We start from the raw sequence: 17576 nt of genomic DNA, 5'->3' as shown, positions 1-17576 counted from the left end.
TGAGGGGTTTATCTGACCTTGATTCTTTGTGTCATGAGTAGCCATCTATCATTGCACATGCTCCAGTCTAGCCTGAAAATGAAAGGCAGGACTGGGGTCATGATAGTGGGGGGTGAGGAAGCCTCAAGGAGCCAGAGGAGTATTATGTGTTTCATAGGTGCTATCCTGTGCCCTGGTTGACCCAGCCCTGTAGGATCGCCGTGAGTGGTCATCACCTTGATGCCAGCGAGTTGGGTTTGGGATTGGTTACAAGGAGGAATGGTCACGCACCCCTTAGAATATTTGCAATCGCAAGAGCAGCACTGACTGAGAAGAGCTCAGAAATGTCAGGAGAGGCGGCTTGGGACTAGGAACCCAGAGAGGAAATGGGATACGGGATGTTACAGTGAAGCGATCGCAGTAAGTGAGGTGAAATGAAACATGTAGCGACTGTTGAATGCAGGCAGCACTGATGACCTGCTCCTTGGGGTTGCCGAGAATCAAGGGGAAAGGCACTGCTGCCCTGGTGGCAGCTTAGGTCTCTGGGGAGAGCTTTGGTAATATCAAAAAACCAACGATCCATTCATTACCCAGTTCCACTGCCAGAAATTGATCTAAGGCACCTGTGCAAAGAAGGAGGTGCGATGGAGCAGGACGCAGCCCTGGCTGTGACAATCAGTGGAACCATGCACGGGCCTCCATTTCAGCGAGCCACATAGGGGATTGGCTAGGCAGCCTGGTGAGGGCGCCATCTGCATTTCTGAGCAGGCTATGGTAGTGATGGCCGCTAGCATTCAATGAACTCTTACCACCACGGAGCCTGACCGTTGTGGGTATGCCCTTCTCCACACCCGGTATTCGAGGAATAGCAACTAAAGACACCAAGCAGCTCGCGGACACTGGAGCAGCAGCACTGGATTAGGTCCTGAGTCGCCAGTGGCTGAAGTCCTTGATCTTAGCACCACTTGTATCCCACCCCCACACATGGCTTGTTCCTGGGAACAAACTTAGAATGCAGAGGCCTGTTTTGACCTTTTGCTTACAGACAAATGCAAAGGAGCACTCAGTGTCCAGGTCAGCACAGAGGAGGTCTGGCCATCCACCCTTGGCAGAATGAATCAGGCAAGATCACATTGGATGTTCTTGTCAGTTATTTATTATTTGCCATTCTAAAGACTAGCACATTTACAGCATACATAGCTTTGAGTGAGCTAAGAATATATAAAACAGGAACTATATGTTTATATATGTTAATACTGCCCGAAATAAATAAAAAGGTGTTTAATGCACTAAGCTTGGCAAGTACAATTGTATTAGGGCAGGGTTGTATTATTATACAATGTTTTCACTTTTACAAGGAAACCGCAGGCAACTGTGCTGTGGACACCTCCTGGATCCGCGTCACATTCCTGGATTTTTACCTGTCAACGTTTCCTTTTAAATAGGGGGTGGGTGTCTTATGCAGAACCTCAGAACCTCTAATAGGCAGTCGTTGGAAGATTGGCTTCCCTGTGCAGCCGACAGCAGATGCTCCCACCTGAGGGGCACGTCCCAGACCACTCTGACGCCCGATGGATGTTCTCTGTGTTTTGTGGTGATCCAGAATGCAGAGCACAAACGGAGTAAATGATCCACGGGAAGGGTGCCGCCTGCACAGCTGTTCACCAGTGACTCCGTATTTGCTGTTTTCCCCTTGATCTCCCTACAGATAGTCAATGCTTTTCAAACAATAACAGTAATTCTGGAGGGAATGTGGGTATTCATTTTTTAAAAGATTAAATTTAACGGTAGTGATGGTAAGAATGAAAAAGGAGACATACTAGCACAATTACAACTTAAAGATGGTGAGGTAAAGGCTAAGTCAGCCATACTGACCACAAACTTTAACTGCTCCCTCTGAGTGGAGACTGATACGAGCAGCTGCCATCTGCCGAGGGCCTAGCGGGCACACCGCGTCTGCCCTCCACCAGGACCCGGCTCTGAGGAGGGGCCTGAATTGTGTCTTCCACACCAGCTCATATGCCTCCCCTGCTCCCTGCCCCGGGACTTCCCTCCCAGCAGGTGCCAGAAAGCAGCCTGCTTTGTTTGCACAGTGCCTGCTGTGTGGTAAGGGACCCCTTTTCTGCGCATGCCCCTTATGGATCCCTGCCAAGGTGGCCCTGCCTATGCGTTAGCGTCCCCAGACCCAAGTCTTACACATTGCAAGGCATCAATTCTAAAAAAGCCCAAGTAATATGGTCTAGAACTTTAGACATAAGACTTTCGAGGAGTTCATACATAATTAGGGTGCTCATTGCTCAACATCACACATTTCTTTTATAGCCTTTTAAGAAAGATGTAAACATAATCATACAGAATTGATATAAACTAAAGGGGGTGGGGGAGGAGGACTCTGCTATGTGCAAATAACATCATCTTATTAAAGACGATGGGATTTTATATATAAATCCTAAGTTTTATGGTCCATAAATCCCTTTCAAAATCTCACGAGAAAATTTCAACTTTCTCAACAATCATGTCACAGAACAAGAGTGACAGTTACTGCCAACCTGAAAACAAGACACATTCAACAGACATTCGAGGGTGATTGTGTTGTCTTTTAGGAAATCACTGGAAATCCCACAGAAGAATGTGAAGTTCTGTGGATGTTTAGGCCTCACCGTCCGTGCATGTGTTCCCCACTGAGTGCTGGCTGAGAGGCATCGCGCAGGCCTGAGGTCACGGGTTGAAATGACTCAGCGTCCAGAGAAGTAAGGGGAACATGTCCAAGGACGTGGTGGCAACGAGACAGGGCGATGCTCACGGGAACAGGAGGCGAGCACAAAATGGCCTTACTGCGCTGGCTGAGGGGACACCAGCAGATGCTCTGAAGAGTGTGGAACTCATGAGGGACAGAAGGGTGGCTCCAGTTGTGTGGACTGGCTGGTAGCTATCTCAGGAGGACCTACACCAGCACGCCAACCTCTTACTTCGGGATACTTCCTTAGAGCCGCTTGCTCTCACTGTGACAGTGTGTTGCCCTCACTCCCCACAACGGGAGCTCGTTTACGGTTTTACGTTCAGGTGTTTAAAAAGTAGATTGTAAGAGAATGCTTTAATGAATTCTGAGTCCCTCTGTACAAAAATGTTATGGGAGCAGCTGCCTAAATGGGCATTTTTAAGTCTTCTAGCATTTCAGACATACCTAGCTTGATTCCTATAGGTAACTCGGTGGTATCTGTAGTTATAGCTGAAGGCTATTTAAATCACTCCTTACTATCCAAACTATTGAGCCAAACATTACCTCCTATTGATTCCAATGGTGGGGGAGAGGGGGGAAAAAAACAAAAACCAACCATGCTCCATAGACTCTTTAGTGAAATATTGTTTAAAAACACAAGAATATAAACCAATCCTTCAGGTCGTCTTGAAGAATTCGTCTATGACACTAGAGGGTAGGGTACCCACATTGCTTATGTAACAGCTAATGAGAGGACACCGGGTGTTCATGTTTCAACTTTGCCGTAAGTCCCTTCGGGAGGCCTGTAATGCTTGGGGAAAGCCTTCAGCTGCAGGGAATTAAACGCATATTTGCGACTTCCAACATTCTTCATTGTATTTTCTCTCCGACAACCCTCACTGGGGAAAAAAACAAGCACAAGAAATGACAGCAGGAAAAAAAGAAAAAAAAAGACTTAAAACTAAGATGAAATGAATTGGTTATTTTCATAGCATTACAAAAAGAAAAAGGTCGATTAATCTAAATGGGTGCCAGGCTCCTTGACAAGGAACGAAGCACAGGGAAGATGGAGGTTCCGGAGCGTGGCCGAAGGAAGCAGCACAGAGATGGACGCATGCTGTATGGGTGGCGGTGGTTTTGGTTTTTGCATTTCCAAAAGCAGCACAGTCTCGAGGTGGAAGCACACACTGAGTGAGTGGTTTCGTGTAGCTGGGGAATGCCATTATCTGACAGCTCTAACAAGCGCTCAAAGGCTCTGGGATGCAGCAAGTCCCATGGGAACAAAGACACCGCTACTCTTACCAAGCTTCTAAAGAGGTCGCATTTTCCTATGTTAGCAACAGCTGCGGTCACATCAAATTCGAGATGCTGCTTTTCCTTGTTGGCCAAGGAGGCTGTGCTACCACGTCCTCTCCACTGAGGGGCACTGCTCCAGGTGCACAGCAGCCCAGGGGAGCAGCCCCTTCTGCCCAGTGGCCTGTGCTGGCGTCCTGAGGACAGGATGGGTGGTTCTGGGGAGTACATTTCCCACACCGGTGACTCAGCAAGAGCCCACAGGCGCCAGCCCCAAAGGGCCCCACCACAAGCATGTCCCCAATGCATTAGATGGAGGGCTGCCATGGTAACCCAGGGCCAACACCAGTGCTGCTGACCCATGAGGAGGGACCAGCAAGCAGGCAGGCCTCGAATTCTTAATGCGGGTCAGGGCAGCACTCTGGAAACTGTTCTGGTTGCAGGCATGACCCCAACAGGCAACAGCCATTTTCAACTACGTGCCTTCTCAAAAACCCTCACTGCCACAGTCTGTTCCGACTCAGGGCGACCCTATGGGACAGGGTAAAACTGCCCTTGTAGGCTTCCCAGACTAAAACTTTTCGGGAGTAGAGTGCCTCCTTTCTCCCACAGCAGTTTTGAACTATTGACCTTGCCATTAGCAGCCCAATCAATGTGTGATCACTACGCCACCAGAGCTGTGATATATTCTAAGATTAGCAATGAAATCAACTCATTATCAAATTTATTACAAAATCCCCTTTTGTGAGATGTAAAATTTACAGTTATGAAGAAACTGATTTTTTTTAAAAAGATTTTCTTTTTAAATTGTATGAAGAACTTTGTCAGGTGTTCATTTAAAAAAAATTTCGGCAATTGTTCACGTCTTTTTCAAGTAAAAGTGAAAAATCTCATCAAGAGTATGTAAAATATTTTTGATACGACAGTAATTTTACCCAAAAGAAAAGCTCACGGTCATTCATAAAAGTGTCCATCTGCTTATTAGTAACTCATTCAGGAGCTGGGATATGCTGTCTTGTTACCTGCCCCAAGCTTTCAGCCAGGTGTGAGTCACCTGAGCTAAGTACTTCGGGGGCCCTCTACAACAAAAACTATAGGTTCCTATATGCAGCTTATCTCATTTAATCTTTGGGAACTTTTACATGAATGGACTATTTCTGATATGGTTTCTCTAGTGATACAGAAATGTATGAACTTCTCAAAGCCACCATCATTTGCAGCTAAGTGCTAACCTCCTAAAGAACAACGAAGAGTAATTTGTGAATTCTACTACCTAGCTTCTTTTAACATGCTTAAGAAAGAAGCTGTTGGTTCTGGCTGAATATTTTCAATTTCATGAATTATACCGTCATTGAGATTCTACTTCCATTTCAATTCTTTTAATCAAAGTGCATTTCCTCTCCCCTCAAAGATCTACCCTTTGTTTGAAGTTGTATGTCTGATTGCCCTGGCCAACTGTGTACAGACACTATCTTTGGGGGGGGGGGGTGTCTGTGTGGTGAAGCAAGTTTGCCCTCAGCCCTGGGATAAAGTGTGATGAGGAGGAGAAGCAGGCCTGTGGCAACGAGTATTTCTTGCTGTGGAGACCCACCTTCTGTCCCAAGACTGACACAGGTCACAGTGGCTGCCTACGTTTCAGAATCAATAATAGCAAAGGGTGAGAAGATCTGGGTTAGATTTTAGGGATTTGACTATCGCAAAGAGGCTGGGCTATTTCTGTTATCAGATCTTTCTTTTCAAGGACATCCATTTTTTATAAGAAAAATTGGAGTGGAAACCTCCAAATCACAATTTTAGGGAGATCTCTGGCTTTTTCCTTTGCTGTGGGGCTCTTCTGTGTTGGATCTTGCCTGCTCATAGGGGTCAGAAGCCTCAGTGATTCCACCTGAGGCACAGGAGCGCAGGCCACCTCTCCTGTCATGCTCAAGCCAAGCCAGAGGAGCAAATAGTGACTGTCAGTCGTGCTCATTGACACGACAATTTCACAGCCTATTAGGTCATCTCAACTGAGAAAGATGATTTCATCTTGAATATCTAGAGTTGGCAGCCACCAGCAATACTGCTGTTACCTTGGAAGCAACTTGAAGACCATCACAAGGAAGGACTGCTGACTGCTTTCTCAAGCCATCGCGACCTTGGTTTCCTTTGCCTGCCCCTCACTCATGCAGAAATGATTTTAGCTGTGTGTCTGGCCTGGCTTCATGAGGAAAAGGCCTTAGTGACATGGCAAGCCAGCATACAGGGAGAGCACATTCGGCTTCTTTTCTCATTTATTCTAAAACAGCCTCTCACAGCCTTCTGCCTGGTTCCTCTCAGATCGGCCCTGCCTGAGTTGCTCATGATGTCCTTTCTAGTTGTCTTCCTTGACTGGATACTTAGAAGCCCTGGAACTTTTTAACCCAGCCCCTGGAGCCTAGAGACAAAGAACCTTACATTCTCTCTCTTCCAGCCCAGTCCCCACAGGGACACGAAGGTGTGGTCAGCACCTGACAGCCATAGAATCAAGCAGGGGGCTTTCTGAGGCCACACGGAGAGGCTTTGCTAGAAGCCACGGCCCTCTGGGTGGAGACTGGAGAGAGTGCCACAGAACCACCTTGGCCCCGGGGAAATGGCAAAGGCAAGACCTTGTGGTCAGAAAGGCTGCCCAGCCACACTCCTCCTTGGCACCCAGAAAGAGTGACTGCCGGGCCCCGTGGCACCCGGGGAGGGGCCATGAGGCTGTGGAATGGAAGTGCATGAGGAATCTCCTCTCCCATTTGCAATTAATGAAAACAGAATGGTCTGGGAGAGCCCAAGGGTGCACCTCACCTGGGAGGATGGCCATCGTGAACACACCTTTGAGAGTGTCACAGATTGAATCGAGAGCATCTAGAGCAGGGCTGGCAAACTGCGGCTCTCGAGCCACTTGCGGTCGTTTCAGTACATACTTGTGTTTCTGAAGAAGTAAAGCTGAAAACTTAAAGGATATTACTCAGAAAATGGTGATTCCATTTGTTTGTAAAAACATATTTATGGCTCTCGAATTTTTTAATTGTTGTGGGGCAGGATTGGCTCTTCCATCTCAAAAGTTTTCTGACCTCTGGTCTGGTGACTACTGTCATGTTGCAGTAACTTAAAACACCCACTAGTTGGCATTTGGCGAGGAAGAATGCCAGGGGCTGCACCACAGAGCAGCTACTTCGTTTACTCTGGGAAAGACAGTGGGCACACTGCACTAGTGAGAAGAGTGAATTCACCTGCAGGCATGATGCTGCCAGGAACTCCTGTCCTGGGAGCCTGCCATGCTCCAGAGGGGCTTCTAGGGAAGGGTAAGCCAGTATGTGATGAAGATAGTCTTCCCGTTATAGAATTTAGACGATAGGTCTCCAAATTTATTTGGCCTACTGCCCTCTTAAAAAAAATTACTCAGTAATTAAAAGCCTCTGTCTGGTAGCCCATAAACCAAGATATAGTGTAGGTATCTGCTTTCAGCCCTCCAGGATCATTCTAGCGCCCCCTAGGGGTTGGTATCTCCCACACTGGGAAACACTGGTTCAGAATGAGTGAGGTGTTGGTCATTCACTGTTTCTATGGTTGATTCCTGGAACCTAGGCGTGCCCTGGAGTAAGTTCTGATGGCATAGAATGAGACTGGCAAAGTAAGAGTTTGTAGTAGACTGGGCTTGTGTGCATTGCCTAAGTGTAAATTTCTGGGAAAAGTAGATACTTGAACATCACCCCATTTTTCTAGACTGGTGAAAAGAAATCCACTTCCATAAAATGCTGTGTGTAGAGGAACCAGTTGGAGGTAGAAAACAGCAGCACCACTAATTTGAATTGAACAACAGAGAAACCACATAGTACTAGTACTTCCATGGGGTCTGTAGAACTTGCTCCTGATTTATTGTTACCTTCATAGGTACACAATTAGCCTTGTGTTCTAAGTGAATGCTAAGGTTACATCCTGATTTGGGAGCCCAGCCATCTTAGAGTTGAGAATAACAGAAGAAAACAAAGTGGCCCTTATCACTCAAAGTGCTATCTGCACAACCACCTATAAAATTCAGACTGAAAAAAAAAATTCAGACCGTGTTTTGGTAAACATTTCTACAATTTTGTCATTACTAGCCATCTTTGATCAGTAACAGGGAAAAACGCTTCTGATCTTGAATCTGGAACTAATGAAGCAATTTTTCAATGGAAAATGCTATTTCCATGAAAATCAGTATGTAAACTGAACAGCTTTTTGTGACTATGCGTCAATTCCTGGAATCAGTTTTGCGATCCTTAAGCATTAAAAAAAAGTGAATCTAAGGCTGCATGCAATGTACTGGCTTGGTGCGCCTGTCTTCTCCACGATCGTACTGGCAGTTCTGTGTCATCCCAAACTGAAGGGATGCTAGGGCCTGTCAGAATTCTGCAAATGGTTTGCTACTGTAATTAGGGGAACTCCGCTTTGAGATGAAAGCAGAAAGGACCTGTCCTACTGGATAGGGTTATCTAGATGAGGCAGTTATAAAGCAGCTCTTTTGCTTCTCACTTTGTTTGGAAAGGAAAGGAAAAAGGTTAGCAGTACATTGAAAGGACATTATCCAATATACAAATTCCTCCAGACAGAATCCCTTTCTCTGGAAACAGGGCATGTGAAATATACAGGTAGTAAATACTTTTTACATCAGAAGGTCAGAGGGTCGATACAAGTATTGTATCTCCAGGCCAGCATAATTATGCAGTAATGGGGAACATGTTACAAGCACTGAAAATGCTACAGGATTTATATGAACGCATCCTCTTGGTGAAATAATTTGGCCGGGTATTTACAGTTCCGAACAACAAAACATCAAACTGTAAGGCATGAAATATTCTTGGCAGATCACGCTTTGACACATTCCTTCTGTCCACGGTGGCTAGACAATATTCTGGGACTTTTTTTCCTTGTAACTGATTATTAATTTTTTCATAATGCCATTCATTTGCAACGCAATTTGGCCACCAGGTATGCTATGCTCAGGAAAAGCCACACAATCAGTAAATTGGGGCTGAGAGCGAGTAAAGGAATGGAACAGAGGAGGCTGGGATCTAGTCTTAAGTCTCGGATGGGCACCAGGCCGCTCAAGTTCTTCTGGGTGACTACCTCCCGTGTTCCAATGCTGTGAAAAGGAGAAAGTTCAGGAGAAAGGAAATGAAAAAAGAAGGGTAGGAAAACAAACAAAGAAAAAAATAACAGAAAAACATGCGATGGATTTTTACCAAAAGGTGTGGAGCAAAAATAGGAGGTGAATCCAAAAAGTAAGATTAAAAAAAAAATGGAATGAAGCCACAACAGAAAGAAAAGATGAGATGCAGAAAGGGATGTGGAAGGAATACCAAAACAGTTACAAGGAAAGAAAAAAGAGAGAAAGAGAAGTGAAAATAAGAAAAAATACTGTAGTCTACTGAAAACAAACACATGTAGGTTGAATAAATGGTTTTCCATGTTCACTCTCTCTCAGTTGGCCAAGCACAACTCCATGCGCCCTGCCATGCTCGCATGCTGCAAAGACATGGGTCTCTGGAAAGCAAGCTGAACATGAAGAACCATTGGGGGGAGGGAGTGGGGGTTGTTTGACCTTCTCACAGATGCCTGGGGGTGGGGGGTGCCAATGATTGTGGCCACGCTGCCTCTCGATTCGCCACATGAGTGACGACTGTTTACCTTAAGCTTCAACCAGATGCAGAGTCTTCACAATTCTCGTCTGGGTTCGGGCTCCGGCGTGGGAGGCCATGAGCTACTATGCCTCCAACTTTGTACATCACTTATTTACAGCCCCAAGGATGGGATCCAACCAAGGGAACAAAAGTGTAGTCGCAACTGGAATGTTGGAGTTTCCCTGCCATGGGGCCACAGAGGAAACATGCTGAGATAGAGCTGGAATCAAGCCCTCTATCCATACCCACCCAAGTGACACAGTCCCAGGTCCAGGTGCCTTCCCAGGGCTGAGTCTCCCCTGAGGAGCTCTGAAGCCTGGGAGATGGGCAGCATTCTGACAGGGGCCACGTTCCATGCCTGAAGGACATCGTCAGCTTTCCTGGCTAGGGCAGTCTGCTGGGTCATCGTGGCTACACGAGACTGGGTCAGGAGGGGACACGCTAGCTTGCAAAAGATGACTGTGCATGTCACTTCCAGACCGAATATTCGCTGAGGTCACAACCTGAGATGGTTGTTCACAAGAGGAGCCCTCCCACAACCCTTGTTGGCTGATACCTCAGGGTCTGAGGCCGCCCGAGCCTGGCATTGTCACCTCTGCTGATTCCCACCACCAGAACCGCTTGGCAAAGAAGCCAGGCCCACACCTGAGCCTGAGGTACACCAAGGCCCTCGGAGGACAAGTCTTTACTCAGGTGATTTTGAATAGGACTGGCACAGGGCTCTCTGAACTTCCTTTGAAGAGGGTTCTCACACTGAGCTAAGAGGACAGGCATCCCTGAGGCTAAAGGTAAGGGAGGGAGGTGAGTTCTCTTTCAGGACCTAAGTCAGTGGCCTCAAGCGTGAACAGGGGCGGGGAACCCACTTGAGTCCAGGCTTACTGCGTGACAATCAAGAGGCAGCGGCTTGCATGTAGCTGTTGCTGTGTGCAAGGATGTGAGAAGGTCAAAGCAGCGAAACATACAGAAAGGATAAGAGAATCGAACACTCCAGAGAATTTGGTGAGAGGACAAATGGCACAGAACATTCCGTAGAAGTGACCGTTGGAAACGAGACTGACAGCATTGGTGGACTACATTGAAGGAGACGGGCAAACCAGCCTTCTTATCCTTTCTTTTGGTATGTGAGGTGGACGCTTCCCAGCAGTGCTTGGAACAAGGCATTGGTCAACAGTAAACAGAGTTTTAGTTTCGGGTTGGAGCTGCAAACACACCTGCTGCCTCAGAATCAGAACGTCATTAGGGTGAGGTCGCCATGGCAACACTGACAGGTGGGAAGGCGGGCGGGGACTGGCTGCTGTTACCATAAAACACTCATTTTGACACTTTGCTCAGAAAAGCAACTGTGTCCACGGCTAGGAGAAGCGGGACAACAAGTGCAACCTGCAGGCGCGAGTTCTGCATCAGCCAGGAACATACATGCCTGGTGTGGGCAGGGATCAGCTATGGCCGGGGTCACACCCAGGACCAGACGGCGTCCACAGGGCCAGCCCTCGGGAACTGAGCTAAAGTCCCTTTTTTGGCTTCCTGACACCTATGCTGGCATGGCCGTCGTAAAGACTGAGAACGCTTGTTTGTCTTTCTCCCTTGATTTAAAAGAGAGCAGAGCTACAATTTGATAGTGCCAATCATGGGGCTTTGTACACACTGGCCAATTTGCTGAAGTCAAGCTAGCAAGTAAGAATGGACGTCCGGGGGCGCCGTGACGTGCCAGGAGCAGCGGCTCATCTGCAGTTTACACAAGGGGTGGGGGCGGGGGCAGGGGCGGGGCAGCGGGCGGCGGACTCACCTGCGCATGCACTCCAGGGCCTGCGTGAAGACCTGCGGGGCCATGCCGTGCTCGTGCTGCAGGATCAGGCACTGCTCCAGCGTCACCGACATGGCCGTGCGGTCCTTGGCACTCTTGCAGCTGGTGAACCGGACCCCGTTAAGGCGGCGACAGATCTACAACAGGGAGGCACCGTGTTGGTGGGAGGGAGAAAGGCCCACAGTGGGCTCGGCGCCCTGTGCTGCCCCTCTGTCCCCAGCTCCGTGTCCAGACAGCACGGGTGGCAGCAAATGAAGGGGCATCCGGGGCTGCATTTTGAACGTGGCTACAGAGAATGGCCAACTGTCTCTGTAATAAATGGTTTCTTATCACCTAGACTCAAAAACTCAAGGCCATCGAGTCAGTTCCAACTCAGTGACTATTGGGCAGGGTAGATCTGCCCCTTTGGGTTTCTGAGATTGCAACTCTTCATGGGCATGCAAAGCCTCGTCTTTTTCCCTTGGAGTGGCTGTTAGTTTCGAACTGCTGTCCTCGCAGTTGGCAGCCGAACTCATAACCACTCTGTTACCAGGGCTCCTTCCTATCTCTTAGCAACAGAAAACAGCAGTGCATGTGTCTGTGACCCTGGTTCCCTAAGGCTGGCTGTGTGCACTTAAAGGAGCTCCAGGCTCACTGTGGTGCCACCGCTGGCCTTGCTGTGTCCTGGGGCGAGGGACACCCGACAGGTTTGCCCTGTGTGAAGTCACCCAGAGGGCCCGGGACTCAGTGTCATCTCTGTGCAGGCTATCCCACGTCATGGTGACTTTGCTTCCACAGCCCCAGGAAAACACCAGCAAGGGACCGAGGAGGGGTCCTCTGCCTGCAGAGCAGCACCGCACTCCACACCCTATTGGCTCTGGCCTGAACAAGCAATGCAGAACGAGGCCACAGAACCTAGATGGTGTTTGAAAGGTGAGCTTTTCTGTCACTGGGCGCTTCAAGATGTGCTCCGCTGTAATTCAGTGACAGAATGGGCAGCCTCGGCCAGTGGGGTCTCAGCCCATGCCCTGCATGAGTAGAAAGTCTTACCAGCTGGGCACTTGAAGGGAGAGGAGAACGGGGTTAATTTAAAGCTTTAACCAAGCAAAAAGGATGCAGCAGCGGCACCCGTGAAAAGGGCACGCCGGAAAAGCAGCTTCATGGTGAAAGGTGCTGGCACCCGAGCTCGGCTGTGAAGCAGCTCCGCCAGCGGAGGCGCTTTGCTACTGAGGATGAGGCTCGGTGTGAGACACACACTCTCCTGATACCAAAGACAGCGAGGTGTCAGGAGCCCCCTTCACAAACTTAATGCTTCTCAGCTCTGTGACACCCGCAGCCAGCCCCTTCCGGTTCCTGGCCCTGGGGGCCACAGAGGTCTGCGTGTGTCCGCCTGACTTGCCCTCTCCTCAGGGCCAGGCAGGGAAGTGGGCAGCCATCTGGGGCGAGGAGGTGGCTGAGACCGCACGGCTGGCCAGTCTCAAGAGAGGGACTTGAACTCCCACTTGCAGTCATTCAAGAAAACATCTGAAAGGGAAGTACTCGAGCAAAGTCAAGACAGCAGAGCTGCAACATTGAAGAAGAAGAAATGTCTATGAAGGTTTAAACGGGCATGAAGCTGCAAAGCAGGATCGATGCTTTGGAATTGTTCTGGCAAAGAATATTGACAGTACCACGGAGTGCCCAAAAGACAGACAATCTAGCTTGGAAGAAGTACGGCCAGCATGTTCCTTAAATGCAAGGATGGCAAGACTTTGGACCTGTCGTCAGGAAAGACCAGTCCCTGGAGGACACCGTGTTTGGTAAAGTGGAGGGCAACGAAAGAGAGGAAGGCCCTCAATGAGATGACCCAACACTGTGGTGGCATCGTGGGCTCAAGCGCAGGAACAGTTGTGAGGATGGCGCAGGACTGGGCCATGTTTCCTTCCGTTGTGCGTAGGGTCAGTGTGGGTTGGAACCAACTTCGGTGGCACCTAATGACAAGCTCTTCCTGTGATTCTCTAAAGACTCAGCAGGCAGGGAGTTTGACCTGGTACCCACTGTAGGGTGCCAGAACAGTGCAAACCAAACGAAGCCTCAGCAGAAAGGCCTGGTGGCCAGTCTCTGAAAACTGGACATGGACAGAGCCCCACGGGACAAGGTTCAGCTCTGGCTTCTGGGGGGCTGCTGAGATCTGGAGCCAGCAGCATGGCGGCTGGGGATCGTGTAGGCTTCTGAAGGTGGCAACTGTCCCTACCCTGACTATTCAGTGCCCCAGGGGACGTACTCTATTAGTGTGGAGGAAAACCCTAGCATCTCTTAATTCTCTTCCCCAAGAACTTTTGCACAGCTAGCGGACACCAGGACCGCCGGTTATCTTCGAAGCTTCAAGACCAGAGCAGCGGCCACCCGTTTCGGTGTCCTTCCACGCACTCTGCCAAGACTCCGGCTGGCAGAGAGGGAAGCAGGGTGACCAGACGACACCCAGGAGAGCAGTGGAGCACGCTGCAGGGTTTATGTCCGGTTTCCTGCATGGACAGCTGAAAGGTTCGGGATGTTCTCTGTTTGTGTTTGGATTTGTTGCTTTAAGCAATTACTGATCTCATCAGTACACATACGTACACACACACACACACACACACACAAACACACCCTACCCCACCCCACCCCCCGGAATTCAGGCGGCCCTCAAGTGATAAACTCAAAGACAGCTTTCAGTCTTCCAGAGTCTCAGAACCCAACCTCTTCCAGTAGCCTCTCTCGGTGTCCCCATGGAGACATCTGCGCCCCTTCCCCGGCTTAGATGCAGGTCCTCTATGACTTGGGCAGTGGGCACACCAAAAACAAACATCCTCGCCCTCTCGCCAGTACCTCGGCAGCTTGCCAGAGGATGTCAACATTCTTATTCTTCCTGGCGTGCACGTTCTGGCCCAGAAAGCGCAGCAACTCAGGCAGGCACGTCTGGCTCCGAGACCGAGGTAGGCCTGGAAGAGAAGATAGGGCCTGGGGTAGGTGCCACGCCTGGAGGCAGCTCCATGGCCCGCAGGGGGTCCCGCAAGTGGGCACCTGCTGCACAGGAATGGGAAAACCAGCAGTGGGCGACCGAGGGAGAAGTTTTGTGTGGGGTAAAAAGGAAGGCAGGGGCCTGCTGGAGTGGTGGCCTGGCGCCCAAACAAACGCACCAGAGACAAAAGGGTCACCAGGTAATGCATGGACAGTGTGCGGACCAGGCCTGGGGCAGGCGCACCCATCACGATGTCTCACTTGATCTCCTTGCTGAAGAACAGAACACCGTGACCCGCTGCTCAGCCATTCAGCTGGGGCCTTGGGCGGGGAGCCCTGTTCTTCATCTCTGAAGGTCGTCATTTCAACCCAAGCTTCACAGCAGGATCACCGTGGGAGCTTCTGAAGTTGCCGGTGCCCGGGCCTGACCCCCATGCCATTCCAGCAAGGGTCAGGGCTGTCACCATCCCAACTGCACCCACTCTCTCTGCACCTCATCACGCCCTATCCCTGAGCTTGCCTCTTCCCTTCTGATAGAAAAGTAACTCCTGCCTCATGCTGGAGGCCTGGACAGGGATGTGGGTGAAGTATGCGGCACCCAGCACTGCAGCTTCACCGCTCCCCGCGCCAAGATCGACCTCACCCGCCCATTGTCCCAGCAGACATGAGCTGCCCTCATCGGAAACCCGCTCTAGAGTTCATTCATGCGACTCAGAGGTGCAGGGACACCAGCTGGTTCAAGCCTCTGGGTGGCGTGTGGCCTGTTCCTGGCTATGAACCAAAAGGCTGGTGCCATAAATTCACCCAGCTGTGTGGCGGAAGAAAGGCCTGGCTGCCGGGAGTACAGCCCCAGGGACACTTCACCGAACAGTTGGCCTGCAGCACACAGAGTGGGGAAGAGTCAGAACCAATGCGACAGCAGCAGGTTCCTGTCTGGTCCAGCTCTGGGAGGGGCTGAGGCCATGTCTAGCATGAGGCCTAGCGTGAGGTACTGAGACCATAGACCCGAACCAAACCCACTGCCCTCAGACCCTTTTCAGACGGCAGCCCAGCGTGACAGGGCAGAGCTGCCCCACAGGCCGAAACACAGGCGCAGAGGCCCAGGCCTTTTCTGCTGTTGGTGGGTTCAAACTGCCAGCCTTTCAGCTAGCAACCAAGTGTGTCACCCCTGTGCCCCAGGGCTCCTGGCCCCAGCACGAAAGGAGACTACTTCTCTGTGCACCTGCTCTGCCTGCTCTAGTGGACCAGAAGCTCGGCCATGACAGGGCCTGTGTCTCCGCTCTGGCATCACTGTGGGCGCTCACTCTGTTCTTACGGGGTACAAGAACTTCACACCTGAAGAAGCAGGGCTGTGCAGCCACTGGGCTGCTAACCCAGGTTCCGAGAACCTGGCCTAGAATCGTGCCTGCCACTATTGCCTACTGTTACCTCACCGCACAAGACTGCTTGTCCCCAACACCCCCCCACCTCCAAACACAACAGAAACTGACATTGAGCTGATGTGACCCTATAGGACAGGGTAGAACTGCCCCTGTGGGCTTCCCAGACTGGAGCTCTTTACAGGAGCAAACAGCCCCATCTTGCTCCTGGGGGGAGTGGCTAGTGTTTTCAAGCTGCTGTCCCTGCAGATCACAGACCAACCTGTAACCCCTGGGCCACCAAGACTCCCCCGCCGCATCTGTGGCTAAGTAAATGTCACAGCGCCCTCAGCCCCTGGCAGGAAGTGTGTGGGAGCCACCCCTACCCCCCTACATACACAGCACAAACCAGCCACTCAGGCCAAGTTGGGGCCCTGCCTCTGACAGCCCCTCCCCCGGTGTCCTACCCAGCATCGGTCACAGTATGTGGTGGAGCAGCATGTGACATGGGTTAGAAGACAAGGGCCCGGAGGAAAACAGCCAGCCTGTCTGGGTGGACCCCACACAGGTGCAGCGTCACCGGCCTGGCTGCCTCCTGGGGGCAGGGGTGGGGACACATCACAAAGAAAGGCAGAGGGCTACTTACAATCTTCGGGCAGAACTTCCTTGAACTGCTCAAAGTAGGACGTCAGCCGCGCCAGACTCTCCACGTTAATCATCTCTTGCAGAGACGTATCTCCGAACCTGGGGAGGTGATGCGGGGACACCATTAGTGCACACAACCTGCTCTTTCAAACATTTCCTGAGTGTTCAGTCTGCTCTTGGGTGAATTCCGGGCCACTTCCCGTTTCTAGAACTTAAAGGCAGCTCTCCTGCACTGGAGATGAGCAAGGAACATGGGCGCTCATTGGCAGGACCATGTGTAATCTGTACCAGACGCCCCTGCAAGCTGCTGGCCCTGCACAGCGGAGCACTCTGGGAAAAGACATCCCTGCTACCCACCCCTCTGTCCCCCCTTCTCAAAGACAACTTGGGTGGGGGTGGGGGGTGAAAGCCGGAGTGAGGCGTGAGAAGCCGGGCCTGTCTGAAACCCAGTGAGCAGCCCTGGCTTGTCCACAGGGTACTGGCTCATTCTTTCCCACGCTGTCCCCAGTGGAGCCTGCCAAGGCCTGCAGGGTGACTCATGGACTCGCCGGCTGCTAAGTGGGCTATTTATGAAAGCAGCTGCAACGTCTCAAGACCCGGATGCCCAGGCCAGCTCCACCTCTTCCTGCTGAGTGACCTCTCTGAACACCTGCCCAAGCCGGCCCTTCTGCTCAGTGCACCCCATCCTGCCTCAGCCTTTCCAGGATCAACAGTCACCTACGTAAAGGCATTCCGTCCCTTGGACACCGTCCTGCCCTGATCCAAGTCACCTGGCCTCGATCCAACCACCTCTTCATCCCCTTGTCCCTGCACATCCTTCCAGCCCATGGGCAGAAAAGCTGAATTAAAACGTACATTTGTGTGCATGCCCCCTAAAGTTCTGGAGCGTCTCCCTCAAGCCATGCTGCTGTGTCTCCAGTGGAGGCCCCTCACACCCCAGCATCAGTGAGGGATGCTTATGGCCCACATGACATCCTGCACTCTGGACTAGCCAACAGGCCAAGACGTAGAGGGTCAGCAGAGGACCCTCGGTGAGAAGGGGTGCCACGAGGCTGCCACCGTGGGCTCACAACCGCAATGGTGAGGGTGGTGACAAACAGCAGCGTGCTGGTATGTCACACACATGGTCGCCACGAGTCGGAAGCGGCTCCAGG

General features: G+C 50.8%; 1 protein-coding gene across 9 annotated transcripts in view; it reads right to left on the bottom strand.

Annotated features, from left to right (window-relative positions):
* Positions 1 to 1124: 1124 nt before the first annotated feature.
* Positions 1125 to 17576, bottom strand: part of INPP4A (inositol polyphosphate-4-phosphatase type I A) — a 133787-nt gene continuing 117335 nt past the window's right edge. For all 9 annotated transcript variants that reach the window (XM_075563198.1, XM_075563199.1, XM_075563196.1 and 6 more), the window contains 4 exons: positions 16424 to 16521; positions 14288 to 14400; positions 11444 to 11598; positions 1125 to 3597 (listed from right to left, as the gene is read on the bottom strand). In XM_075563198.1, coding sequence (XP_075419313.1) covers positions 3465 to 3597; positions 11444 to 11598; positions 14288 to 14400; positions 16424 to 16521 — 499 coding nt within the window. In that variant the 3' untranslated portion in view covers positions 1125 to 3464. The remainder of the gene's footprint in view (positions 3598 to 11443; positions 11599 to 14287; positions 14401 to 16423; positions 16522 to 17576) is intronic.

This window comes from Tenrec ecaudatus, chromosome 11, assembly GCF_050624435.1.
Source record: "Tenrec ecaudatus isolate mTenEca1 chromosome 11, mTenEca1.hap1, whole genome shotgun sequence".
Classification (NCBI taxonomy): Eukaryota; Metazoa; Chordata; class Mammalia; order Afrosoricida; family Tenrecidae; genus Tenrec; species Tenrec ecaudatus.
The sequence above is the reverse complement of the archived record's forward strand: the minus strand, read 5'-3'. Positions and strand labels throughout refer to the sequence as shown.